We start from the raw sequence: 27,587 nt of genomic DNA, 5'->3' as shown, positions 1-27,587 counted from the left end.
ACCTGGAAGCCCAGGTACAAGCTTGCCAGGTGATTCTACATGATCACGGCACTGAGAACCTTGGCCAAAAGCAAATGCATCCCTTTTTGCCTTGGAGAATCTGAATTTTTATCTTGCGAATAAGATAAGCAAGGAAATAGCTGTGGTTCTTTTATTTACTGAAGCGATTGTCAGAGTGGGGTTCACAGCCTCTAACGGCCTCCTCTTCCTGAGGATGAATACGTGGAACCAACCCCAAGCTGCAGCGGGAAGAATTGCTCCGCTTCTGAGAAACCCACGGGTTTTCATCCCAGGGACTCGGAATTCTTCACATAGCTACTTCCCTCTTTGACCTGACTGCTTAAATGCTTGGAGTTTCCTATGAACCCACCTCTGCTAAAGTCTGCAGAACCTTGGGAATTTTATCCCTGGATTTATCTATTTTCTATGCTATGTATCATGCTATATGTTATTAGATGGATAGAATAAGCCATTTTACATCCTATTTGGAATAAAGAGAGATATAAATAAAAGATCAAATATACTTAATTAAAAATTATATAAGTATTTTGTATGGAATTTTTGACAGTCTTGAAGGCACTGAATTATTGAAGGCTGGTTTCACCAGTGTAACCAGCATCGTCCTATTAAGTTTGTCCTGTGGAATAAACTGGGAGAAAGTAACATTAAAATTAATTTCCAAAATATAAAAACAGCTCAATATTTAAAAAAAAACAATCAAAAAATGGGCAGAGGACCTAAATAGACATTTCTCCAAATAAGACATACAGATGGCCAACAGGCGCATGAAAAGATGCTCAACATCACTAATCATTGGAGAAATGCAAATCAAAATTACAATGAGGTACCACCTCACACCGGTCAGAATGGCCATCATTTAAAAGTCTATAAATAATAAATGCTGGAGAGGGTGTGGAGAAAAGGGAACCCTCCTACACTGTTGGTGGGAATATAAATTGGTGCAGCCACTATGGAAAACAGGACGGAGGTCCCTTAAAATCTAAAAACAGAGCTACCATATGATCCAGCAACCCCACTCCTGGGCATGTATCTAGTAAGATGAAAACCATAATTTGAAAAGGTACATGCACCCCAATATCCATAGCAGCATTATTTACAATAGCCAAGATATGCAAGCAACCTAAATGTCTATCGACAGAGGAATGGATAAAGAAGATGTGATACATATATACAATGGAATATTGCTCAGCCATAAAAAAGAATGAAATAATGCCATTTGCAGCAACATGGATGGACCTAGAGATTATCATACTAAGTGAAGTCAGACAGAGAAAGACAAATATCATATGATATGGCTTATATGTGGAATCTAAAAAAATGATACAAATGAACTTATTTACAAAACAAACTCACACAGAAGTTACCAAAGGGGAAATGGGAGAGGGAATAAATTAGGAATTTGGGATTAACAGAACAGATACACACTACTATATATAAAATAGATAAAAAGGTCCTATTGTATAGCACAAGAAACTATATTCAATATCCTGTAATAACCTATAATGGAAAAGAATCTGAATATATATATATATATATAAATATAACTGCATCACTTTCCTGTACACCTAAAATACTGTAAATCAACTATACTTAAATTTACAACATAAATAAATAAATAAATCTGGGTGAGAAGTAAGAATACGACAGACAGTATCACACGGTTTTCACTGGCTCAAATACTGTAAGAGGTCCTCAGCACACCCTAAGACTACTTTAGCATCTTAGTTTCTGTATAAATTTCTTCTTCTCCAGATCCCAGTCACCAGAATTACTATAAAATAACACAGCCATCAAAATCATACCACCTATTCACACAGAATTCATCATATTATATTTGGATAATGTAAATTACTTGCAAAGAAGAGCCACAAACCTTCAAACTGCTGAGCGGAGCAATATTATTTCTAAGGTGTATTTTCTTTCCCTAATTTTTAACCCAAACTTATTCAATGACAGGAAATTAAAAGGTAACCATGCCCCTGGCAAGTGTAAGCCAAGGCCCTTATTTAAGACTCTCCATTCATTCCAAAAGTTTTAGGTCCAATCCCAGTTCTCCTTTCCCCCCACCATTTTTCAACACCCATGAGCTCTGGGATACGGTTCCCTGAATGCAAATTTCCTGCGTGAGGACAGGTCACACCTCTGGGGGAGGCATGGCACCGTAGCCATCAAACAGCACGGTAGTTAGGGAAGAGCCCTGAATCAGACTTCCAAACTGTGGAATTCTCTTCTGTTGGCTCTGCCACTTCTTACTTGGTGGCTTTTGATGAATTATGCAACTTCTCTTCAATTCAATTTATTCATTGGTAAAATGCAAAAGAAAAGAAATGAAATGAGCTCCATGCAACCCATAAGTATAGTTAAGACAGACAAATTAGATCACATATGATGCTTTTAGAAATTATAGACTTCAGAAACAAATTTATGGTTACCAAAGGGGAAAGGTGGGGGAGAGGATAAATTGGGAGACTGCGATTGACAAACATGCAGTGCTATATATAAAATAGATAACCAACAAGGACCTGCTGTACAGCACAGGGAACTCTATTCAATGTTCTGTAATAATCTATATGGGAAAAGAATCTGAAAAAGAATGGATATATGCATATGTGTAACTGAATCAATGTGTACACCTGAAACTAACACATTGTGAATCAACTGTATAAATATAAAAGAAAAATTAAATTAAAAAATAAATTATAAACGGCAATGATTAATTTTTCCAATTTTTTCCATGTTTCCACAGATACGTATCTGATGGGTCCTTACACAAAATAAGGGACCCAAGGGCATTGCCTACAGCATGACTAATTTATAAAATTGGTCCTAACAAAATTCACACTGTCTGTAGGATTCCACAGTGAGGATGAAAAGAAAGGAAGAGGGAAGGGAGAAGGGGAAAGAAAGGGGGCGGGAAGGAAATACACTCGGACACTTAAGAGTCATAAAGAGCAAGGTGCGGTCTGCACACACGCAGCCCGGGGGCAGAGCTGTGCTGGGCAATGATTAGGTGGCAGGAGCACACGCTCTGAAGAATTTAACACCCGGGCACTGACTGGACTTCTTCCCGACAAATGAAACGTTCTATAGGCAGAAAGAGGAAAAAAAGCAGTGCCAAGTTCCAGAATATGGTAGAGACATCGTTTTAACAGATTTCTTGAAAACCAGGCTGCTTTGGGGAAGGTTTCTGTGATGCCCCACGTTCTGGCTTTATTTTACAGTATTCTCTCCTTGCAAATATTCAGGCAAACCCTGTGAATTCTCCTAACCCATTCTCCCCTTTCTTCTCATCCCCTGGACCTAAGTAACCCCCTTCTTAAGTTGGATCCATTTAAAATGCACACGAACACACTCCCACACATGCACACGCACGTTTTCTTCCCCTTTCCATCACCACCCTCAGGATCAAAAATTAGTAAAGGGCCTCCCTGGTGGCGCAGTGGTTAAAAATCTGCCTGCCATGAAGAACCTAGTGGCAAGACGGGAATAAAGACACAGACCTACTAGAGAATGGACTTGAGGATATGGGGAGGGGGTGGGGTGAGATGTGACAGGGTAAGAGAGTGTCATGGACATATATACACTACCAAATGTAAAACAGATAGCTAGTGGGAAGCAGCCACATAGCACAGGGAGATCAGCTCGGTGCTTTGTGACCACCTAGAGGGGTGGGATGGGGAGGGTGGGAGGGAGGGAGATGCAAGAGGGAAGAGAAATGGGAACATATTGTATATGTATAACTGATTCACTTTGTTATAAAGCAGAAGCTAACACACCATTGTAAGGCAATTATACTTCAATAAAGATGTTTAAAAAAAAAAAAAAAAAAAATCTGCCTGCCAATGCAGGGGACACGGGTTCGAGCCCTGGTCTGGGAAGATCCCACATGCCGCAGAGCAGCTGGGCCCCTGAGCCACAATTACTGAGCCTGCGCATCTGGAGCCTGTGCTCCGCAACAAGAGAGGCCGCGATAGTGAGACGCCCGCACACCGCGATGAAGAGGGGCCCCCGCTTGCCACAACTAGAGAAAGCCCTCGCATAGAAACGAAGACCCAACACAGCCATAAATAAATTAATTAATTTAAAAAAAATTAGTAAAAACATGCTAAAGCACTTGATATGTTAAGATCCCCCAAGGATATCGCTTCCTGATGCTTTATTACGAACAGGAAATACAGCTGCATTAACCTCCGCATCCCCCCTGCCCACTCCAGACACACAAACAGACGCGCACCCTTTAACCGAGAGCTGTGCAAGTCAGAACAGCTTCAGATAAACTGCGCTCAGAAGGTCACAGGTGACATGGCCCCACCAGCACATTTCAGAAGTCTCAAAAAACATACAGAATTGTTGGCCAGACGTTGTCTCAAAGACGGGCTGCGTATTAACGACGCCCAACTAAAATCAGAGCTTTCGGTAAATGCTCCTCCCCATTCTCATTAGTTACATAACATACGATACACATTTATATATATTATTTACAGAGTAGCAAACTTTAGTTATTTGTGCTGTTATTCCTATTACTGACATGATGTTACACTTATACATTGACTCAGATTTCCAAGTATAATCTCAGAATTAGATTGGAAACTCCTTGAGTTTAGAGACATTGGTTTATTTACATTTCTCTGTATCCTGAGTCCTAACTTAGCAAATCTCCAGTAAAGACCTCAGAGGTAATGTGTATAGTGAGAATATAACGAGAACATAACTGTCATCATCACTATTGACAAAATAACTATATCACGTGTCTGTAGTACAATTAGGTACCTAAGTGGATGTTTTGCTGCCATTCCTGAACGATAGCATGACAGGACTTGGCTTGGGATGCTCTGTAACGTTCAGGACTGTATCATTCATATAGAAAATGCATAGTCTAATATTATCTATGTACTTATATAAGGGTTACTTGCTGACTTTATACTTTTGGTAAGGCACTTCCCTTTCTGAAATCTTTTCTCCTACGCTTTGGTCCCACCCCCAAAATGAACCTCGTTGTCAGGGTGAAGAGTGTATTTTGGTCTCATCATTAAGTTCTTGCACTAGTGCTGCTTTCCTTTCCAGTACGTTTGATTTTCATGAAATTGGATTCCCTCAGCCTCCTCTCCCCCAAATTCTTGTTTTTTCATAACTTAAACTCCAACGGTACTCACAATAAAGGGTTACTTTAAATTATCTTTATTTTTCTAGAAAAAACAAGTATAAATGAGGCCAAGTAAATGGGGTTAGTGGGAACTGTCTAAAAGGCCTTGATATGCCACAGTTGGAGCTGTTTTGGAGAAAGCAGCTCCCTCTGGTGGAAACAGAACCTTGTCTCTGGACGGGTCACATTACACAGCCCAGAACTTGGAGTGTCTTCTGAAGGTGTGAGGACGAGGAGGAAGAGGAGTCTGGTGTTGGTATTTGGATGGTCCATGGCAGGTGGGAAAACTGGAAAAAAAATCCTGAACCACTGAATGGCTTGCCTTCAATTAAACTGCTCTCACCACTGCCCCTAACCCTCTGGAGTGACTGGCCAGGGGAACCCTGAACGGTGAGGTGCAGGTACACGTGGACACTTGGAGATTAGATGATGCCACACTACTCACACGCTCCCCAAATTCAATCACAAGGCTCCAGGAAGGAGGAGAAAGAAAACTGCAGACCAAGCCCAGGAGCTGTGAAAGGCCCACACAGATCGGAGGAGGGGCATACTGGGCAGCGTGGCCCAGGGAGGGACAGAGATGTGATTTCAGAGCAAAACAGCACATACAACCCATCCTGCATTCCAGACACTCACTCTCATTGTTTCTAAAGGTCAGTGGGTTTTTTAACTAAATAGTTCGAACTGGAGGAAACCGTGATTTCATCATTGTTTATTTTCCAGTATTATCGCCCCGCATCTGTGGTCTTTTTGTGTTTAGACTAAATTTGTTCATTTTCCTGCTCTGTCAATTGTATGGATCTTCTTAATGTGGGAAAATAGTACAAATTATTGTTGCTTGAATACCACTTGTAAAAAATATAAACATTATATAATTTGGAAAACTGAGCAAAACATCCTGTAAGGAACTCATCTACTTGTTTCACCTTCACCTCATTCTCCGACAGTGACATCTGTGCAGGCACTATCTATATTGACACTTTGTGCAAAATGCAGCTACATCAAAACTTATACGTGGAACTGAGCAGACAGTGTCTACACACCCATTTTAACCATGTCCCCACTGTCCTGGTCAAGAGGGCCATATTCCGAGCTCCTGGTAGGCGAGCATCCCCTGTCCATACATCTATTTCACACTACTCCTTAAAGGCCAAATGTTCTCTCCAGGAAAGACGCTGTCCCACAGGAGGAAGGCAGTGCGGGTCACCGTGTAACCATCTCCCCCAAGATTTATAACATGTGTGTTCATTCAGGCCAGTCGGAACGGGTGTGTTTGATGGGGCGTCACTGCAGTGTCATACTCTTTGGGAGGCAGGAAAGGGATGCGGGAAATAAAACCCACAGCAGTTGCCATGCATTGTAAACCATCACTAGGAACCTCGAGCTAGTGACTCAGGGACCACAACCAACCTGCTAAGTTGAATCAAATGTATAGTTAAATGAGACACAGAAAATACTTCTTTAGTGTATTCTTCTGCTGATAACTTTTGGTTTCAGTTTTATCAGCATGCTGGCTCTAACCCCAAAAGAGTTCAGCGAAAAATGTTTTGGCAAAAGAGGGGCATATACTAGAGACAAGTTTAATGAGCTAACTCGAAGTCCAGCCTGATCCCATTTCCAATATGTTTTGCTGTTATCATCCCATATTTGTATGAATGAATAGCTGATAGGGTAGATCAACATTTTGCATGAAACTAAAAAGCAGAGTTTAGAAATGCTTGTCTCCTGGAGCCCAAACTGAGCCAAGCAAATGGTGACTTGAAAAGGTGGGGCATCTACGGCCATACACCCTGAATGCGCCCGATCTCGTCTGAAAAGGTGGTGAATAGCTCCTTCCTGACACACACACACACACACACACACACACACACACACACGTATGGTTATTATTAGGGCTGCCAGATTTAGCAAATAAAAATGCAGGACATCCAGTTCAATTTGAATCTCAAAAAAAAATGAATAATTTAATTTTTAATAAGTATGTTCCATGTAATTGGGGACAAAATTATACAAAAAAATTATTTGTTACTTATCTGAAATTCAAATTTAATTTGGCCACACTTTATTTTTTCCAGTAATCACAATTATTACATATACATATGTATGTATGGACTGTAAATAATTTGATTGTCATTTTGTCAGAGATTTTGTCTCTGTGTAGGAGAGAGGTTGAGAGAGAGAGAGAGAACAAATCTATAGGTTAAACAAGACTTGAGAATAAGAAAAATTCATGAAATTCATGGGGAAAAAGTATCCACTTTCTCCCAAACTATATATACTTCCTGAAGTAAACAGAGAGCTTACTGAGTTTTTTAATAATCCTATTGTAAGTGAAAACTGTCTCATCAATATGTTGGTACTGACGTTATCCAAGAGTTCTGATAACAATCCTTTCATAGCTTTCATAATTAGGATACATTAGAGCCATAATTGGGGATACAAAAATGTAGGAGACAGTTATATATATACACATATGTGTAATTATATGTTTTATATATATATATATAAAATCTGACAAACATCTGGCAAATTAACCTAAACCTCTTCCTCGTTTGTAAGGTGGGAAAATACTATCTCTTAGGATATTGTGAGTATTATAAGAAATAATCGGGGCTTTCCTGGTGGCGCAGTGGTTAAGAATCTGCCTGCCAATGCAGGGGACACGGGTTCGAGCCCTGGTCTGGGAAGATCCCACATGCCGCGGAGCAACTAAGCCCGTGAGCCACAACTACTGAGCCTGCGCGTCTGGAGCCTGTGCTCCGCAACAAGAGAGGCCGCGATAGTGAGAGGCCCGCGCAACGCGATGAAGAGTGGCCCCCACTCGCCACAACTGGAGAAAGCCCTCACACAGAAACGAAGACCCAACACAGCCATAAATAAAATAAATAATTAATTTTTAAAAAAAAAAGAAAGAAAGAAAGTAAAAGGTCTTTGTGAAATGTGAAAATAAATAGCATTATTATTACATTAATGAGTCATTTAAACACTGAGAGCTTAAAAAGTGCAAGCTTCTTCCACAGCCCTCCTCTGCACCATTCCTGTAAGGACACTAACACCCAGCACATCCAGAGGTAGATCTGTGTCCCAGGTTTAAAATTCTAGGCCTTTAAGAAAAAAATGCAGAAAAAACACAGCTAATTGCAAATCAAATATAGAGAACACTTCACCAAAGAAGTTGTGACAACTTTACAGAGGCTCTCCTCAGCCACACAATTGTCCAAGATGTCTTAATATAACTCACCTTAAAGAAAATTCTAGCCGCAATTTTAGGAAACCCCTTGCAAACAGTATGACCGTTCTCCTCTCCTACTTCAAGCTCTATGTCACTAGAACCCTAAGCCCCAAATTCTAGTGCAAAACGTATACAGTTAACTCTTGTTATTTGCAGTAGTGATGTTCTATGACGTTGCCCTGAACACTGAATGGGATGGTACGGGGAAATAGAGTAGGTTCCTGGGAGCCTCTGGTTACAACATTTTCATCAGCCAATCAATACGTAACCTGTTTAAAGACACCTTATTCAATAGATTCATCAACAGTGAACTCATGGCCAACAGCACCGTGACCCCTGCTTGAACACGGTCTCTCTGATAAACGTACTTTCTCCATAAGGCACATCCCAGCCTTCTTTTTTTTCATTTTTTTTTAAATTGAAGCATAATTTATTTACAATGTGTTAGTTTCAGCAGTACAGCAGTGATTCAGTTATATATTGATATAGATAGATAGATAATCCTTTTTCAGATTCTTTGCCATTATAGGTTATTACAAGATATTGAGTAGAGTTCCCTGTGCCCTACAGTAGGTCCTTGTTGTTTATCTGTTTTATATATAGTAGTGTGTATATGTTCATCCCAAACTCCTAATTTATCCCCCACCTTTCCCCTTTGGTAACCATAAGTTTGCTTTCTATGTCTGTGAATCTGTTTCTGTTTTGTAAATAAATTCATTTTTAGATTCCACATATAAGTGATATTATATATTTGTCTCTCTCTGACTTACTTTATTTAGTATGATAATCTCTAGGCCCATCCATGTTGTTGCAAATAGCATTATTTCATCCTTTTTTATGGCCGAGTAGTATTCCATCATATACATATACCACATCTTCTTTATCCATTCATCTGCCGATGAATACTTAGGTTGCTTCGTGTCTTGGCTATTGTAAGTAGTGCTTCTATGAACACAGGGGTGCATGTATCTTGTCGAATTAGAGTTTTCATCTTTTCCGGTTCTACACCCAGGAGTGGGATTGCAGGATCACATGTTCAGCCTTCTTGCACTTAGAAGCACAGGACAGCACTTAGCACTACACTTGGGGCCATTTTAAACAGCAACATCACCAACACAAAGAACAGAAACGTGGTACACATGGCACTAGCTAGACTGCAAACAGGACACTTGTTCACAGTCTGAGCTGAACCCAGGAGAGCCTCGCCTTGACCTTCCCCGGTTGCACGTGAGTGGCCAGCAACTCCAATCCCCTGCCGCTCTGCTTGGGTCCGACAATGACCATGAAAGCTGTGTGACCATTATTATTTTGGGGTCACAAATAAATTTAATTCACAAATACAGAATCTGCCAATGATGATGGTCAACTGTATTTAGACTTTAGAATGTAGTCTAAAAAGTTAAACTTATCCTTTAGTATTACCAAATGGAGAGTAATTTCTGGATTATAGATCTATGTTGTTTACTTTTGCTTTCTGTTGTACTACCAGTTCTTAACATATTATTTGCAAAGAGTAAATGCCTCATAAATATTTGTCACATGAATGAGTGAATGAATAAATCAATCAATACTTCATCCTGTCCCCCACTCAGTGTAAGTCTGTCTATCTGTGACAGATGATCCCAGGAATTAATGCAGGGGACTCGTTCATTGAGATTCTGTTAGGGTGTTACACACAAAGTCCAAAAAACAGCAAAACTCCGGACCACAAATGTTTAAATTCCCCAGGTAACCATTCTCTAATCATCCCTCCTTCCAACGAGCCGCTGCCCCGTTTCCAAACAAATAAGCCTAGCCCAGCCCAGCTTTCAGAAGCTTGGCCTCCTTTCTCCCTTCTGCTTGTACGTGAGCCGATGAAAGGCCTTTGTAAAAGCTCTGGCTGCTGAATATTTGATGAGCAGCATCTGGCTGAATGACAGAGCCCGTCACTGCTATTTAAAGACAGGTGCAGCCCACCAGCCCCCATCACCATTGTCAGCTCATCAGATGAACGAGTGTTTGCCCAACACTTGTTTCCATGATCAAGCAGCCAGCAGTGACCAGCATGCATGATCATGCCTTCCAATAAGCTGGCCGTTGAATGAGCCTGGCAGCAAACAGATAATTAATCCTCACCTATCACGCAGTCCGCTAGCGAGTAATTGTGGAACAAAGGAACAGCAGAGGCAGGCGGTAAGGCCTCCGTGACCGGAAGACCCTGGTCCTGCGGCTTTGGTGCCCATCACTCCGCCGTCCAGACCCGGCCTTGCTATTAGCCGCTTCCTCTGCTCACTTTCTGCCTCTCAACTGAGAGGAGCAGTGATGGATCTTTGCAGCCTCTGCATGGCCAGGTCCCTCTGGGGAGGCTGAGGCCGGAACCTTACAGACTAATGGCTGCCGGGTAATCACTCAGCGCACTTCTCAAGAACGCTGAGGAAGTTAGGAGGGGAATTGACAGGATCATGTTGAGTAAATGGGGCTCATCTTCAGGAAAATTGTGTGTTGCTCTAAAATGTGCTTTCTCCTCCTTTTTTTTTTTTTTGCAGGGCCACTGCTGGCTCCCCCCACCCATGGGAAGCCTTCCCCTGGAAGCACACAATCCTGTACTGGAGTAGGGACCCCTTCTCCTAGAAGAACACAATCCTGTTTTTTTGGTCAGCACAACAGGGGCCAAAATCCAGCCTTCACGGGCCCACCTGGCCAGGGCCCTGTGTCAGCAGGTCTTAGATGACCCGCTCGGGCCAGGGACACAGACTGTGGAGGGAGGGAGGGCAGCAGGGCCGGGGAGAGGGAGAGGCTGGGGTGCAACTCGGTGATGGCAGAGGCTCAGACGACCCCAAAGGAAGCTCCAGAGCTGAGACAGCAGGACTGTCCCAGAACAAGGCAAGGAGACGCCACCATAACCAGTCATCAAAATGGGGGCCACATCTACCACCTGGAGGGACCCTCTCAGCTTGGGACGGTTCTCAGAGATGGACGGGCAGGGCCGTGAGCCCTTGGCCACCATCATGCCAGACAATGGAGAGAATCAACGCCTTGATCCTAAAGAGGCGTGTGTGTATGTGTGTGTGTGTGTGCGCGTGTGTGTGTGTGTGTGTGTTGGGGGCAGGGGTCTGGGCAGAGCTGCTCAGATCCACTGTGGGGCGGGGGACATCCCCACCCAGGCGGCAGCACCAGCTTGCCAGGCGCCCCTGAATCTTAGAAGAGCAATTTTCCTCTTGCAGAGGCCATTAGATCCAAAGGAACCCGATGTGATGGAGAAGAGAAGAACAGTCCTTTGCACCCAGTTGCCAATGGACCCTGTAACCCTGGTCATGGGTGGCCAGGCTGCAGGGGGACAAAGAAGAAGAGGCCACTCCAGGACACACACATGCCCGGACTCCAGGCCGTCCTCCTGCAGGTCTGGGGCTCTGGGCGGGCCTCCAGGCCAGCCCACTCTGTGTCACCAGCATCATGGGCGCCAGGCCAGCAGAGGAGGCGGAGAGTGGCCGTCCCCAAATATTCCTTAAGTGCACAGAGTATTGGCAACTTGAAAGGCAGGATATATATTTAGGCAAAACTAATTTTAAAAATAAATGAAGAGAGTGAGAATGGAAAGGAGGGAGGAAGGAGAGGGGATGAGGAGAATGGAGGGAGGGGGCGTGCTAAACGGTGAGCTGGACGCTCACAAGGACCAGCGTCACGGTCACCGGGGGCACCAGCACCCGGCCGGCCACCCACTACAGATGCGCAGTGATGCTCATTCAGTGAACAAAAGAAATCGAACACATACTGTGTATCAATATCATACGACATAACCTATTGAATGAGATCAAGAAAGGTGAATGGTCTTTTAGTCAATACATAATAAATGAATAATTTTTAAACATTCAGAAAAAAAACTTATCCTTGGGATTCTCTTCTCTGCTTAATGCTGAGCAAATATCCTAAAAGGTGGTTTAAAGTACAATAATTGTCCACTTATATTGTCATAAGGCAGCAGCTGGATTACATGCAAAATCCCTCCACTTATTTTCACTCTGTATTAATTTTATAATAAAACCAGTCAAAGGTGGGAAATGCCTCGGTCGGTAACTGAATTATTTATATTAGAAGCTTTCACTCATTGGATCAAATTTTTAAAATGTTCATTTCAGGAATTATTCATGAACCTCTGTGTGTTTCACAGCTTCTCTGTCTGTAAAATATAAACAATACGAATTCCTATCTCACAGGAGTGTTAGAAGGACTCAGGGAGTTACTGTCTGGAAAGCCTGGGGGAGCTGCCCGGCAAAGAGCAAGCATGTGTTATCTACTTATTTTTCTTCTAATGAATAATTCGCACTGTTTGAAAGCTAAATGTAAGTTGTCATCTCAAAGGGTTCTTTTGTATGCATCTGTGCAAATACACGTGGGTCTGTTTAAGAGAAATAGTTCCCCACGAAGTAAAGCCTAGACTCTAACAAGTGAATCCATCAGAAATTAGTCTCGTCCAGACTTTGAAGTAAGTCAACTTCAAAACTGCAATAAATTGACTTCAAATACACACAGAAGCAAATCAAGTCAGCTGAACCCTTTCAAAGGGAAAATACATTTTTAAAGTAAGAGAAGAGTGATGATCTCCTTCTCTGGGCTCTTTAACCATTGTTTAGCACAGAGCACAGGGCGGCGTGTCCATGAACTTGACCCCACTGGCAGACCTCTTAAGGTTCTGATCAAGACCAGCACCAGGACTCAACACAGGAGGAAAGCAGGACTCTGAGAACCGAAGGAACCTGCCCACAGTCGTGCTGTTAATTCACATCCTGGGGCCAGAGAGACGGTGTCATTTACCGTACAGCGTCCAACTACCCAGGACAGCGTTGACCAGGCACAAGTAAATGTTTATCAAGTGAGTAAACAAAAGAAAAGTGATTTGAAGCGTGAATCAGCAAACTGACATCCCGTCCAGGTGACCCCCTTCCCTGTCATGACAGACAGCATCTAAATAACAGGTGAGGCCACACTGCAGATTTGGTTTATCACAGCCAGATAAAGCACAAAGTTTAGGACTTGTGAAAACCTCTCCTTAGTCATATAATAATACGACCCAATGTTTCCTGAGCTGAGAGTTATATGTGTTGCCTCAAAGTTCTTCTGTGTCACTGAATAGTCTTTGCCAAATCCAAAACAACCACGGCCCCCTCAAAGGGACAGATAAAGTAACCTAAAAGACCTATCACTAATTTATTCAAAAATTCAAGAAACAAGCATCTAATCATTTTGGTAGCATTCTGTTTGGTCGTGAGCTGATATTGGTAACAGAACATCTACCCCAAATAATTTGCTCAATTAAATATTTTCTTGCCTTTTGCTTTATGATGACATAATAAACCATAGTAATAATAAGCCTAATGGTATAAAGACTAACAGTGTTTTCAACAAAAACCAGATGCAAGCAGTTTAAAATATCTGCTACTATTTCCTCTCTGACGTCTAAACACGTCTTTACAAGTTACAGACCTCTTTGCCTCTTCATGTCGGCAAATGGAACATCATTTTTCTTTTCTCAGGGAGTCTTTAGTGATTCTGGTAAAGCGTACCCTGGGTCAGAACCTCAGGGCAAGGCCCTCTGGTGATTATTTTACACACACATACACACACACACACTCTACTCCATGATGATTACAATTTCCTCTTAAACTAGGACCCCCTGTTCCGAGATGGAGAGAAAATATTTTTCCCTATCATCTTGGAATAACTTTGGCAACAGTTTACAAAAGTGAACTTGACCTGCTAAAATTTCACTTGCTCACAACTGTCCTCAAAGCACAATGAAGTCTCTCCATTACCACCCCTGTCTAGTTCCGCCCCCTCCCAAATGTTGAAAGAGATCCCAATAACGAGAAAAACTACCTTCTTAATAACTTCTGAGTGTAAACACAAGCAAATGCAGAAAAGGAACTGCTACCTTGCTCAAAATAACAGAGCAAAGTTAATTAGAAAAAAAAGATATTTCAGAGACCCACTCCTTTCCTAACGGGGAGGAGAAAATCTTTTTCATGAAACCCCATATTGAAAAATATTTGGAGGGCAAATCCTGAAAGTTTCGCCCTTTTGTTTTCCTTTGGCAACCTGACCGCCTCAGCCGAGGGCTGGACCCACATCTGTGTTTCACCTGCTGCGGGAGGACCTGGCCTTCATAACTGAACAGGGAGACTTAAATTAAGAAAGACCCACCCAGCACCCAAAGCCCTTCCCTTTCCTCCACCACTGGGAGTTCTCTTCTCACCTACTGATGTCGTCCGATTTCAGAGAAGGCTCCCAGTGAGTATGGGTCCTTGGTCTAGAAGACAGCTTTGCTGTTAGAAATAATTACCCTCCTTAGACAACACTCATCTCTGCTCCTTTGGCGTGTGTGTGTGTGTGTGTGTGTGAGTGTGTGTGACATAAACATTTCACACGTGAACTGATTAGATGATGATGCTTCTACGATATCTTTGCTGTAGGTCAACGGCTAATATTGCCCAGCAAGTGTTGTAGTCTTGACGTTTGGAGAATTCCTTTTCAAGCAGCCCCCAATAAGTAAATGACACTCCCCCAACAAGAATGGAGAAGATCCTCTCACCCACCCCAGCCTGCAGGAGGGCACATGAACAAAGACAAGCTGCAGGCAGGACCAAGCAAGTGATTTCCAGCAAATCCCAGATTTCACACTGTAGCCAGATGTGTGTCTCTCACCCCAGACCCCGGACACTTTATTGATAAAGTTAGAGCTGTCGTTTATCCAAAGTGCATGCAAGGATGTAAAACTTTCTGTTGAAACCAACTGAAAAATACTTGGGGCTCTGAGCATTTACAAAATCAAAATCTAATAAAGTATGGTCAGGTGCAGGGAATGCAGCAGTCCATCCCAGCTTTATGAGGAAGGCACCCTCTGACCCGTGGAAGGGATGGTGAGGTGGGGTAAGACCAGGAGATCAGGAGTCTAGACCGGCCCAAATGTGACTAAGTCTCACTAATCTCCTTGGTAGGAGGAGGGAGCACCCACACCGGCCCCTCACTGTGCAGTGTTCCTAGCTAGTTGGTTAAGTGGATTTATAACCCAGTGTGTTTTTTTTTTCTTTCCAGAATGGAGTGGGTCCTGCTTTTTCAATGCATGATTTTTCTAACCTCTAATTAAATGCGTTAGCACACAGGGAGTGCTTACAACAGTTCCTGGCACATAGGAAATGTGACATGCTATTAGCACCCTCAGTTCACGGATCTCTGCAGATACTCTCTGAGCCTCTGGTCTGGGCCAGGTAGGCGCAGCCTGACTCTTGTAGTCAAGATTCCCTGGTAGATCGAGCTAATCAACACCTCCTTCAGGATGCTGCCTTCTCGCTTCCGCATCTCATTTTGCCTGACATCCTAGATCTCGTCTATCCACACAAACCCATCATGGAAAGATGTTCCATGTGTTTGTCATTCGTGTGTATCAACCGTGGTGCTCTCATGCCAATAAATCTTAAACCTCCTTATCAATCATGAGGAGTCACCTTCAGACACTTTGTTTTATACTAAATACTCTGGGTTTTGTCTTTTTCTTTTCTAAAATTGACATGACTGATTTCATCACCAGTTTTTCCCTCATCAAACTTGACTCCAAATACTATGAGGTCAGACCCTCCTTAAAAGGACAATGGTTTGCCACCATTGAGCCTATTTAAGGCAAACTCTAAAGGCAACTGCAGAGGACTAATTTGAGGTCAGTTTACAGAAATGACAGTGTCACTGGAATACATCTATGGCTTCCAAAGACAACCTCTTTGAAAGAGCTACCATTCAATGAAATACATAAGAGCCAGCATGTTTGGGAGGCCATGCCAGTGAAGAACCATGTTTTCTTCTCATTTTTATCCTCCACAAACCCAAACATAGCGTTCCGTGAAGGGCAGTCTTTCAATGAACATTTGTTGAAAGAAATAAACAATCACACTTAATAAGATGTATTTTCTACATAACATACACGTATGTCATCAATCTGCACTGATGCAAATGAAAATGTCTCCTTTAAACACACCCATATTATCTCTCCAGACCCTTGTGCCCAGGGCCTGGTAATCTATCAGCCAACAAGTATTTATTAAGCGAGTGGGTTTCCCTCCACCCTTGCAAATCCTGAGAATGGTGTTCCATCCTGGGCATGAGTCAGACAACACAGTAGTTAAAAGCGTGGCCACCCACACAGCGCCCGTGTCCTGGGGCTTGTTCTTACCCCACCCGAACTCAGGCTTTGTCTGTAACATGAGGATTTCTGATCATAGTTTTTAATAATAATAGCAGCTCCCTCAAAAGGTCATTGTAGGAATTAAATTAATTGATGCCTGTAAATACATACTTAGTAGGCAGTGCCACTGGCTCTCTAGTAATTGGTTACTTAATATAAATATTATTTAACAAGAAAGGCTGGAAATCACACAATTCTTAGCTGATACCTAAAGAGCACAAGGAAAAATCTTGAGGTTAGGACTAGCTATGAGATTGAGATTTCTAAATCTCTGACGTTCAAAGTAATAATGTTGTACCTCAAAATAACAGTCATATTGTCATGAGCCAGTATGTAATGAGTATATACAGTATATGGACTTCTTCCACATCTCGTACGTTTTACCACTTACATTCCATCCAAAGAAAATACCAACCCTCCCACCATACTGGCCGATGGGGGTACTCATTACACATAAGGTATAGGGAACCTAACATGCAGACGTCTGGTTAAAGAACTTAATATCTCATCAACCTGGAATATTTGGACCACCCGAAGTTAATTATATATTAGTTCCTATTTAATGGAGTGGAGTCTCAATTTAAATGCAAAGCACACTGCTAACTGAACAGCAAGCAAAGATTTACTGCCCTTCCTACAGTATCATAGGCTTAAATAAAATGCCTAACGTTGTAAGGAAAAGCATAGAACGTTTTGATTTCTTCAATCACTCATATCCCCTGATCCCCAATAAATCTAAAATAGCAAACTCCCATAGCCTATCCCCCTGCCCCGAGCTTCTGTCCCCAGAGGACAGACAGGTATAGGTGATGAACTGTTCTGTGACGTTTGCTCTCGTGGAGGTTGAGGGAAGCAGAGGACTAGGGTTGCGTTCCTGAATGCTCCTAGAGCTCTAGACTCTAGAAATGAATGCGTTCATTCATTCATTCCATAAATATTTACTGACTGCCTGCTACACAACAGACGCTGTCTCGTGTCCTGGAAATGCAGCAGTTAACAAAACAGCAAAATCCTAGCCATCTTCAAGGGGGTGCGTTAGAAGGGACTCAGTGAATAAATGTATCAAAGTGGGGCCTCGGCTCAGCCTCGGGTGAGACCCTGGAAGGCCGAGGGGCCAAAGAGAGCATCCCAGGAGCCGAGAGAGCTGCCTGGGTGGAGAGACTCCCAGCCCAGGGAGAGGGGCTTCGCTGAGACCCCCTGGGCACTGTGGGATGCACTACACCAACATCTGACTCTTGCTGAGAAATCCAAGGAGAAAGAAGAGAGGGAGGAATTGCACACTGACTGATGGCAGATTCAAGGTGCCTCTCCTCTGGGCCCCAAGTGTGCATGCCTGCGAGTGTGTGTGCGTGTGCACGAGTGTGCATGTGTGTGTGCGTGTGTGGCAGAGGCCCTACACCGCCAGGCAGAGTGGATGCCGTTGGGTTCTCCCAGATGACACTGGACTTTCCTACCTGTTTGTGAGAAATGAGTATCAACAGGAACTTGAAAGGTCGAGTGTGTGTGACCCCAAGGCCCCCTGCAAAGCCACACAGCCATCACCCTTCCGGGCCCATCACCGTCTGCACGGACGCCACACAGGCTTCATCCTGGACCACATGGCCCAAGCCCTGGACCCCACCAGAAACGCCCGGCCTGGGTGCCTCGAATCACAGATGTGGAAACGCCGGATGGAGAGTCCTACATGCTCACAAAAGTCAAATGGGGGCCTCCCTCCCTCGAGTCCCTGTGTGTTTTCAGACACAGCAAATAAATGAGGTTATGAGGTCTCAGCCACGCCCCTCAGGAAGGATGGAAGGACAGGACACACAATCCCAGCCCTGCCCCCAGGTACCGACTGGAAAGATGCCTGCGGACTCCCTTTGAGCTGTTGGTCTCTCAGCGCCTGGGAGGGAGACATGGCAGACACCTGTGCACCGTGATGCTGTCTGTGCTCTGACCTTGTGACACTTCGGTGATTCAGGATATTTCTCCCCACACACAGGAGCTGCTCTTTGCCTCTGATCTCACGTTTCACCTATGAGTTTCCTGACCGTGTGACTCCCTGCGCTCCAGGCGCAGACGATGGGCCACTGACACACACAAGGACTAAGCCGCACATCCCAGGCCACCATCACCCCTACAGAGACCACTGGGCAGAGCAGGGCTGGGTAGTCTGGGAAGAAGGCAAAGCCAGGCGTCATCACATAAGTATGAAGGGGAATCCCACTGACCTGGTTTCCAGGTAAAACAAGGGGACACCCTGATAGAAAAGCAATAGATCATTTAATGGAGTACAAACAGGTACTCATTTTTAAAGCACTTAATGCTAAATATGTATGAAACCTTCTTTCTTTAAAACATGAGTTCCCAGCCATGAAATAGGAGTCACCTGTATGTTATCAACTTGGTTCTGAGGCCAGAAGCTACTCTGTTTAAACATCTTTGTTTATGTTGGACTCTAGGAATGAGGCTGGAATGGGTGGGGTCCCATAAAAAGCATATTTTTGGTTTGATGAGGATTTGTATAGACTCACATTTCTCTAGCCCTTCTTAATTTTGTGTATTAAGGATTTAAGTGACTTAGAAGAGTTATTATTTAGATTCTTCCTAAGGCAGGAAAATCAACATAGCATCTGCAGTCCTAACCATTGGGATGAATGATCAAAAGACCCACAATCAATGTAATAGTCAGGGGGAGAATCGGAGAGATAAAGTCATGATTTTATGCTCTGTTTATACCAAGTCTTCACTGCTTTTCCTGAAGAGTCAGCACCGTGGGCTGGCAACCCAGAGCCATGGCCATCCCCAGGTCAAACCCAACTTTGCATCCCTTCCTGTAAACATACGGCCATCACACTCACTAAGGCACTGGGCACAGTCCTTATTTCTTGTAATGGCATTGTTTTGAAAAACATTGAATTAAATTAACTCAGTGCGGTTTAACTTCTATCTTTGTGGAAGAACTTCAAATGTGTAAATGTACCAACCAGACCAGGCTTCCTCATCAGAGCCTCGGGAAGCAGAGGCACTATTTCTTTCTATGCCTTCAGGTGCTTGGAGAGCAACGGGGAAGCGATCTAAAGGTTTGCAGGAACACGCTTGAGAAACGAGAACTCGAATCTCTCTCTTTCTGCACTTGATTGAGGCACATGTAACAGCTCTCAGCTGACATGTGAAGCAGCCACGACCGCACCCGGCTTCCTCCCCAGGTCTCCTGCTCCGGGGCTCAGAGACCTCTTCTCTGCCTGCCACCTCCTTCTCCCCAGCAGAGAGAATACACAGATCTGTGCCACTGTTATCACCCCGTCTGCCTCATTTTAATGACAGCACACTGAGTTGCTCTTAATCAGCCAAACCCTTCCAGACTGTCTGCAAACCTACAAATACAGGCCTGCCAGGGAACCTGTATGGGGAAGACAGCTGTGTGAGTGACAAAAACATGTCACCACCAAGTGCCACACAGCTCTACTGCTGAGACGTGTGACCCCGCTCCCCACTGGACCGGCATCTCTCCCATCAGATGACGACAGCCCCGGGGAGCCCCCAGACACACTCAGCTGTGATACAGAGTAGCAAAGGTCTCTTACCTTGCATGGTGGCTTTGGTTGGTTCTGAGAACAGGGGGATGAGCAGGAGGTAGATGAGGTAGACGAAGGAGAGCCCATTGTACCGGAACGCACAGGCTGCGGGGGGAGAAGAGGGGAGAGGCGTTAGTGACGGACAGCCTCAGGCATCACGGCACCAGGCGGCATCTCTGGAGCAGATCTTCAAACAGGAAGGAAAAACGGAGCATCCATTCTGTGCCCATCATTACTCGGAGCGTGATGAGAAACGGGAATGAAAACGCACGGTCCCCGCTCTTAGAACCCAACCAAGAGGGCAGCATCGGCGTACCTGATTGAAGGCAGGCCCGAAATATGTCACAAAGTTAAGCTGGGCAAATTAAAATTGCTACGGAAACACAGGCAACGGGGCTGTGAGGGTTTGAGGCGTTCGCCTAAGGCTGTGGGTGGAAGAAGAGGTGAGACTGAAGGGGAAGAAAAGAAAAGAAAAGATTTGCCAAATGCTCTGTGGCCGGGCCTGACCCCAGTTATCTGATTAGTCCCCTTCTGATAAGGAAGGCTCCCAGGCCCAGAGACTCACCCACTCCCTGGGAGCTCCCAGCGAGGAGGTGACGGAGACAAAACTAAACTCAGGCCCCAAGTCTACGCTTCTTGCTCTGCATAGCTCGTCTTAAAGGGAGCACGGCAGGTCAGAGATGTGCTCCTTCCCTCCCCAAGCTCCCCTTCCTCATCTATGAAATGGGTCTAATAACCGTCTCTGACTCAGAGGCTTACGATGAGGAGTGAAGGTTTAAACGCTTGGCCAGAGTCTTAGACCCGGGAAGCCCTCGAAAACACGAGCAACTGTGGTGAGGATCCTCGTTACCAGACAGGGAGAGGGTGGCGTGCAGCATCCATGTAGAAAGAAAATGAGCGCCTTACAGCAATTAAAAATAAACTTACTGGATGAATAAAGAAAGGCTGAGGGGGGAGAAGGAGTAAGTATGCGTGTGTGGATGAGATCGGTTTAACGGATTCACAGGATGGAGAAGTGTTGGAACAAAAGTTAGTCGGAGAGAAAGTGGAGAGAACGTGGAGCTGAAAGAACTAGTCCCTGACCATCTGGATCAGGAGAAAACATTTCAGAAAGAGTAATCTGAAGACTGCACGTGGGCTGGACGGGTGGGAAGGGAAACTTCAGTGTTGCAGCAACAAGGTGTAAATGGTGCAGAAACAACGGAACTTAAGAAGCAGCACGTGGAATAAAAAGGCATTTGGTACAATAAATATGGAGAGATGGGAAGAGAAATTACACCAAAGTGACGCCAAGGCTCACAACCACAGTGATAAGGATTCCTGCCGTGGGGGAAAATAAGACATTTAAGGAGAAAGTGGTAAGTTAACCTTTAGACACATTCACGGAATCCAACCGTGGGACTCAGCCCTGATGGAAACAGTCAAGGGACAGAGTGGGCAGGATCGCTGCTCAGTGACCCGAGAGGGACGCGGAGATGGGCCCTGAGCAGAGGGGTGAGTGGGCAGGACAAGAGAGGATGGACTCTCCAAAGGCCACAGCAACAAGGGGAGGCAGCTGCCTACATGGGGGGGACAGGGGGGTGAGATGGGGAAGGGAAAACGGGCAGGTACAGAAGAAAAAGGCAGCAGAAAATTGAGGACAGATGGGAGAAAAACCGGGGAAGTCCATTTTCACAAGAAAAGTTTTCACGGAAGAAGTTTACTACAACAGAGAGAGGGGTTGGTCATTTGATCATCTGTAAGAGTGTCCAGGACAGACTCCAGAAAGGGATGCAGACCCAGCAGGGGGATGGGAGTTGAGAGACGGAAGCGCAAGGGGAACATCACCAGGAGCAGGAAACAAGAGGGCTATACAGGGGCTCACAAGGCCACAGAGGGCTGAGCTGGGGAGACACAGCACAGGCAAGGCCTGGGTGCTACTGCCCGCAGAGTCAGAGTGTCTGGGACCTGGGGACAGACCAGAGTGGGATGCACATGGCATTAGGAGATGGGGTCCCGGCTGCTGGTGGCTTCCTTTGGACAATGACAGGCAAGCAGGGTACAGTGAGGGATGCTGTGGGGGGAGGAAGGAATCAACAGAAGTGCTTTTTCATCCCGCGGGGGTCGTGCACATGATGGTAGCTTTGTTTACCACCGTGGACACTCCCAACCTCCTTTATGAAAGACCCAAAGCAGGAAGAAACTTCCACACTATCACTGGACAGGAAAATGTATAAATGAGGCAAAATAAAAGAGCAAGAACCCATGTTTGGATTGTCTTTCTAGCTATTTTTTTCTGTCTCTTATTTCTCATCCAGAGTTGACGTTCCCTAACAACCCAAAAAACATTTGGTTATTCATCCAGTCACTAAGTATTTTTTGAGCACATACTATGTCCTTGGGACTGACCAGCATCCCTTCACATTCAGGAGGGGAGATGTATGGTGAACAATAAGCACAATAGAAGATTGCAAGCCATGCTGGAAGATGATCACCCTGTAAACAAGAACTCGGGGGTGGGGAGCAGCAAGGGGGACAGGGCCCTGGGGTGGAGGAGGCGGCCACTGCATCCCCTAGGAGCACTGAAGGCAGGGCTCACCCAGGAGGTGAGATCCAAGCCCTGAGGTGAGGCGGTGACCAGCCACCCCCTGAGCAGCAGGCCACGTGGCAGCAAAGCCCCCAGCCTGTCTGACTACCCCTGGCCCGCGGTGGCCCAGGCAGTCCTGGATGGGGCCGGGTCACATGGGCCTTGGGAGGGATCAGAGGACTCAGTGTCCACTCTGTGACATCGACTAAGTGATGGATCTCACCCTCCATCAAGGTTGCAGCCTGGCTCCTGCCTGGGCCTGCAGCTCCCTGTCCCACTGACACGCATCCTGCCTTCCAAGCGGCTGCCCGGCTGAACAGCCCTGCACTGTGCTGCTTCTGGCCTCAAGGCCTCGAAGGCGCTGGACCACCTTCCTGCATCCAGCCTGTTCCTGCTCTGCTCCAGTGTTTCCTCCCCCAAACCAGGTGCCTTCCTTCTGCGGGGGCGCCTCTCCCAGAGCTCTTCTCATCCAGGGTCACGGGCATTTGCCCATGTGTCTGTGACCATCTCTCTTACCTCCAGGGACCGGGGGACAGGAGGTTCTCAGGCTCACAAGAAGAATAGACAGGAATAAGTGAGTGAAATGGAATGAAAGCCACGAGGGTGCCTGAAAAGGAAACCAGGGTATCAAGGCTACAGCCTTCCCAATAGCATCAAAACACCACCACTGGCACTGCCCCAAATAAACATTTAATCAAGTGGAATGTCGCTTTGATTTTAGCCTTGGGGTTTTTAATGTTAATGCACATCGTGCAGCAAAATTACCTAATTCTGTGTATTTCTGGGTAAAGAGAAAACTACAGCTTACTTGTATGACGGTATCATTTTAAAGAGGGTGCCCAGGGCATGTGTCTGCTGTGAGCTCATGTCAGTATCAGCTCACAGGAGCACCGCCCCATGTCAAGCCCTATCTGTGCATTAACTCACACTCTCACCACCCTCCTTTCACAGACCCTGTTTTTACTCTCTCTCTCTACACATGACAAAGCAGCAGGAATAGGAAGCACAGCAAGTGGCCGGGCTGAGATTGGAGCCTGGGAGCTCGTCCTGAGCCTGCGCCTCCGTCCGGAAGCCTGGCGGCCTCAGCTCCACGTCCTCACCTGCCTGACTCATCACCGGGTAACTGTCAGGGGCTCAGGGGGCCAGAACCTTCCCTCCACAGGATGCCTGTCGCTGTTTCAGTTTTATAACTTCGTTCTGTAAGGTTTCATATAATGCACAGTGGAAATGTGTAAACTTAGGAAATTCCCAATGACTAACTTTGCAGGGCGTAGAAGGGAGACCACTCTTGGGTTCTCAGGGCAGAACCTTTAGTTACCATTATTTATAACAAAGTCCCAAATGCTTAAAGAGAAGCAAGGACGACCCAGGGTGGTAGGGAGCCTCTAAATGGTCCCCGTGTGTGATCCCCTGGCTCCTGAGTGTGGGCTGGACCCAGGGGCTCCCTGCCAGTGACCAGAGACAGTGAAAGTAGCAGGATAGCTCTTGGTGGCTTCTACCCTGGGTGCCCCTTGGTCCCTGAGTGGAGCCAGCCGCCAGGCTACAAGTTGTCCCGAGGAGAGGCCCGGAGGGAAGGGGCCGCAGTCTCCAGCCAGCAGCCGGCCCACACCAGCCAACGGCCACACAAGTGAGCCTGGAAGCAAGTCCCCCAGAGACTGCAGCCTGACCGGCCTTGACTACATCCTCACCGGCCTTGACTACATCCTGACCGGCCTTGACTGCAGCCCGTGAGAGAGAGCCTGAGCCAGAGGCACCGGCTGAACCTCCCCGGATTCCCGACTCCCAGAAACTCCGCAGCAGGGTTTGTTGCTTTAAGCTGCTAAATGTTTGGGTAATTTGTATGCAGCAACAGATGACTAATACCCAAACTTTCACACACACACAAAAAAATCAAGCCACTTCTAAAAATCCACCTTCATTTATTTTTGTCTAAAATTATCCAGTTTGATGATTGATGACAGTGGCCTAATTGCTGAATTTTCTGCTTTATTTTACGTGTGAAGTTGCTACCCAGGAGTCACCCGAGCTTACGGGGACTCTGAATGCCATATCTAAGTGCATTACCCACCTAGAGCAAAATATGCCTTTGAACTTGTCAATAAGGCACATTCGAACTAGAAATGCCTCAGAAGGCAAAGAGCAATGCTCCTTTATCCAGTGTAATGTTGTCTTGGTCTAGGACCTGGAGTCCCAGAGCACAGCCCTGCTCCTATAAAAAGCTATCAGATGCTGGTACCCATGCCTCTTGTGGGCCATCCAGGCTCCTGGACCCCTGTCCCCTGCCTCAAGGATTTTATTGTTGACAGTACAATTTTTTACAGTGCAGATCAAGGTGTTCTAAGGAAAAAGGTTCTTCACTTTAGCCAAGAATGCACTATCTTTTCCACTATTTCTACCTGGTTTTAACCATCCAAAATTATATGGAAATTTCCCTCAAAGAATGACAACAGGAATTTCCCCAAAAAAGACTTGCCAGGACTAGAGAGCTCACAATTAGAAACTGCAAGACAAGTCATCAAGTGAAGAGCATTATAAACACGAGCGCTGCCATTTGAATTGTAAACAACTGGACTGATCTCATTAACACATTTCATTTTCTAGAGGTGAAAACTGATAGGCGGTTTAGGAAAAACTCTGCAAGTTGGAGAAACGATTGATGTGACTTTGACAGCTTAGAGTTTAATCAATATAGAAAGGGGAAAATCTCTTGCAAATAGGAAATTTTTAAGATGGCCGCCTAACATTTATAAAAATACCCGCGTTGCGGGCTTCCCTGGTGGCGCAGTGGTTGAGAATCTGCCTGCCAATGCAGAGGACACGGGTTCGAGCCCTGGTCTGGGAAGATCCCACATGCCGCGGAGCAACTAGGCCCGTGAGCCACAACTACTGAGCCTGCGCGTCTGGAGCCTGTGCTCCGCAACAAGAGAGGCCGCGATAGTGAGAGGCCCGCACACCGCGATGAAGAGTGGCCCCCACTTGCCGCAACTAGAGAAAGCCCTCGCACAGAAACGAAGACCCAACACAGACAAAAATAAATGAATAAATAAATAAATAATTTTTAAAAAAAATACTTGTGTTGCAATACACGTGTACTAGTTTCCAATGTATTACACGATGACGAAGAGGTTTATGCACACTTTAATTTCCATAATAGTTGAAGGTAATAATCTTAATTATGTTATTAAGGTAAGTGCCCTCAGAGCTGAATATTTTAGCAAAAACGTGTCCTCTCTTCCTTCTCACTGTTCAGCAAAGCCAAAGAGCCCCTCACCATGAATGGCCTGCGAAACAACAAAGCTTAAATGTTTAGAACCTCCATTTCAACTAGGTACATTCTAAACACTCTTTATGACCTCAGAATGCTTTATTTATTTTAACAGTTGCCAGAACAGTAGATACATATTATTCAGAATAAGCAACTTCGGTACCAAGAGACAAAATAGTTCAGTGATTCTAGAATTATGTTGTGTTTACACTTTTTTTTTTTTTTTTTTTTTTTAATTAGAACACCATTTATTTATTTTTTTTTTTTTTCATCCATATGTTTTTTTTTTTTTTTTTTCTTTAAACATCTTTATTAAAGTATAATTGCCTTACAATAGTGTGTTAGCTTCTGCTTTATAACAAAGTGAATCAGTTATACATATACAATAGGTTCCCATTACTCTTCCCTCTTGCATCTCCCTCCCTCCCACCCTCCCCATCCCACCCCTCTAGGTGGTCACAAAGCACCGAGCTGATCTCCCTGTGCTATGCGGCTGCTTCCCACTAGCTATCTATTTTACATTTGGTAGTGTATATATGTCCATGACACTCTCTTACCCTGTCCCATCTCACCCCACCCCCTCCCCATATCCTCAAGTCCATTCTCTAGTAGGTCTGTGTCTTTATTCCCGTCTTGCCACTAGGTTCTTCATGGCCTTTTTTTTTTTTTTTTCCTTAGATTCCGTATATATGTGTTAGCATACTGTATTTGTTTTTCTCTTTCTGACTTACTTCACTCTGTATGACAGACTCTAACTCCATCCACCTCATTACAAATACCTCCATTTCATTTCTTTTTATGGCTGAGTAATATTCCATTGTATATATGTGCCACATCTTCTTTATCCATTCATCTGTCGATGGACATTTAGGTTGCTTCCAGGTCCTGGCTATTGTAAATAGAGCTGCAATGAACATTGTGGTACATGACACTTTTTGACCTATGGTTTTCTCAGGGTATATACCCAGTAGTGGGATTGCTGGGTCGTATGGTAGTTCTATTTGTAGTTTTTTAAGGAACCTCCATACTGTTCTCCATAGTGGCTGTATCAATTTACATTCCCACCAACAGTGCAAGAGTGTTCCCTTTCCTCCACACCCTCTCCAGCATTTATTGTTTGTAGATTTTTTGATGATGGCAATTTGTATGGAAACACAAAAGACCCCGAATAGCCAAAGCAATCTTGAGAACGAAAAATGGAGCTGGGGGAATCAGGCTCCCTGACTTCAGACTATACTACAAAGCTTCAGTAATCAAGACAGTTTGGTACTGGCACAAAAACAGAAATATAGATCAATGGAACAGGATAGAAAGCCCAGAGATAAACACACACACATATGGTCACCTTATCTTTGATAAAGGAGGCAAGCATATACAGTGGAGAAAAGACAGCCTCTTCAATAAGTGGTGCTGGGAAAATTGGACAGCTACATGTAAAAGTATGAAATTAGAACACTCCCTGACACCATGCACAAAAATAAACTCCAAATGGATTAAAGACCTAAGTGTAAGGCCAGACACTATCAAACTCTTAGAGGAAAACATAGGCAGAACACTCTATGACATACATCACAGCAAGATTCTTTTTGAC

The 27,587-nt window shown here is 44.7% G+C and overlaps 1 protein-coding gene across 4 annotated transcripts in view; it reads right to left on the bottom strand.

Annotated features, from left to right (window-relative positions):
* Nucleotides 1-27,587, bottom strand: part of PIEZO2 (piezo type mechanosensitive ion channel component 2) — a 348,479-nt gene that overhangs the window by 264,050 nt on the left and 56,842 nt on the right. For all 4 annotated transcript variants that reach the window (XM_036823700.1, XM_036823703.1, XM_036823702.1 and 1 more), the window contains exon 2: nt 20,175-20,270. In XM_036823700.1, the coding sequence (XP_036679595.1) occupies nt 20,175-20,270 (96 nt within the window). The remainder of the gene's footprint in view (nt 1-20,174; nt 20,271-27,587) is intronic.

Source organism: Balaenoptera musculus, chromosome 14 (genome assembly GCF_009873245.2).
Source record: "Balaenoptera musculus isolate JJ_BM4_2016_0621 chromosome 14, mBalMus1.pri.v3, whole genome shotgun sequence".
NCBI lineage: Eukaryota > Metazoa > Chordata > Mammalia > Artiodactyla > Balaenopteridae > Balaenoptera > Balaenoptera musculus.
Note: the sequence above shows the minus strand (reverse complement) of the source record. Positions and strands in the feature narration are given on the sequence as shown.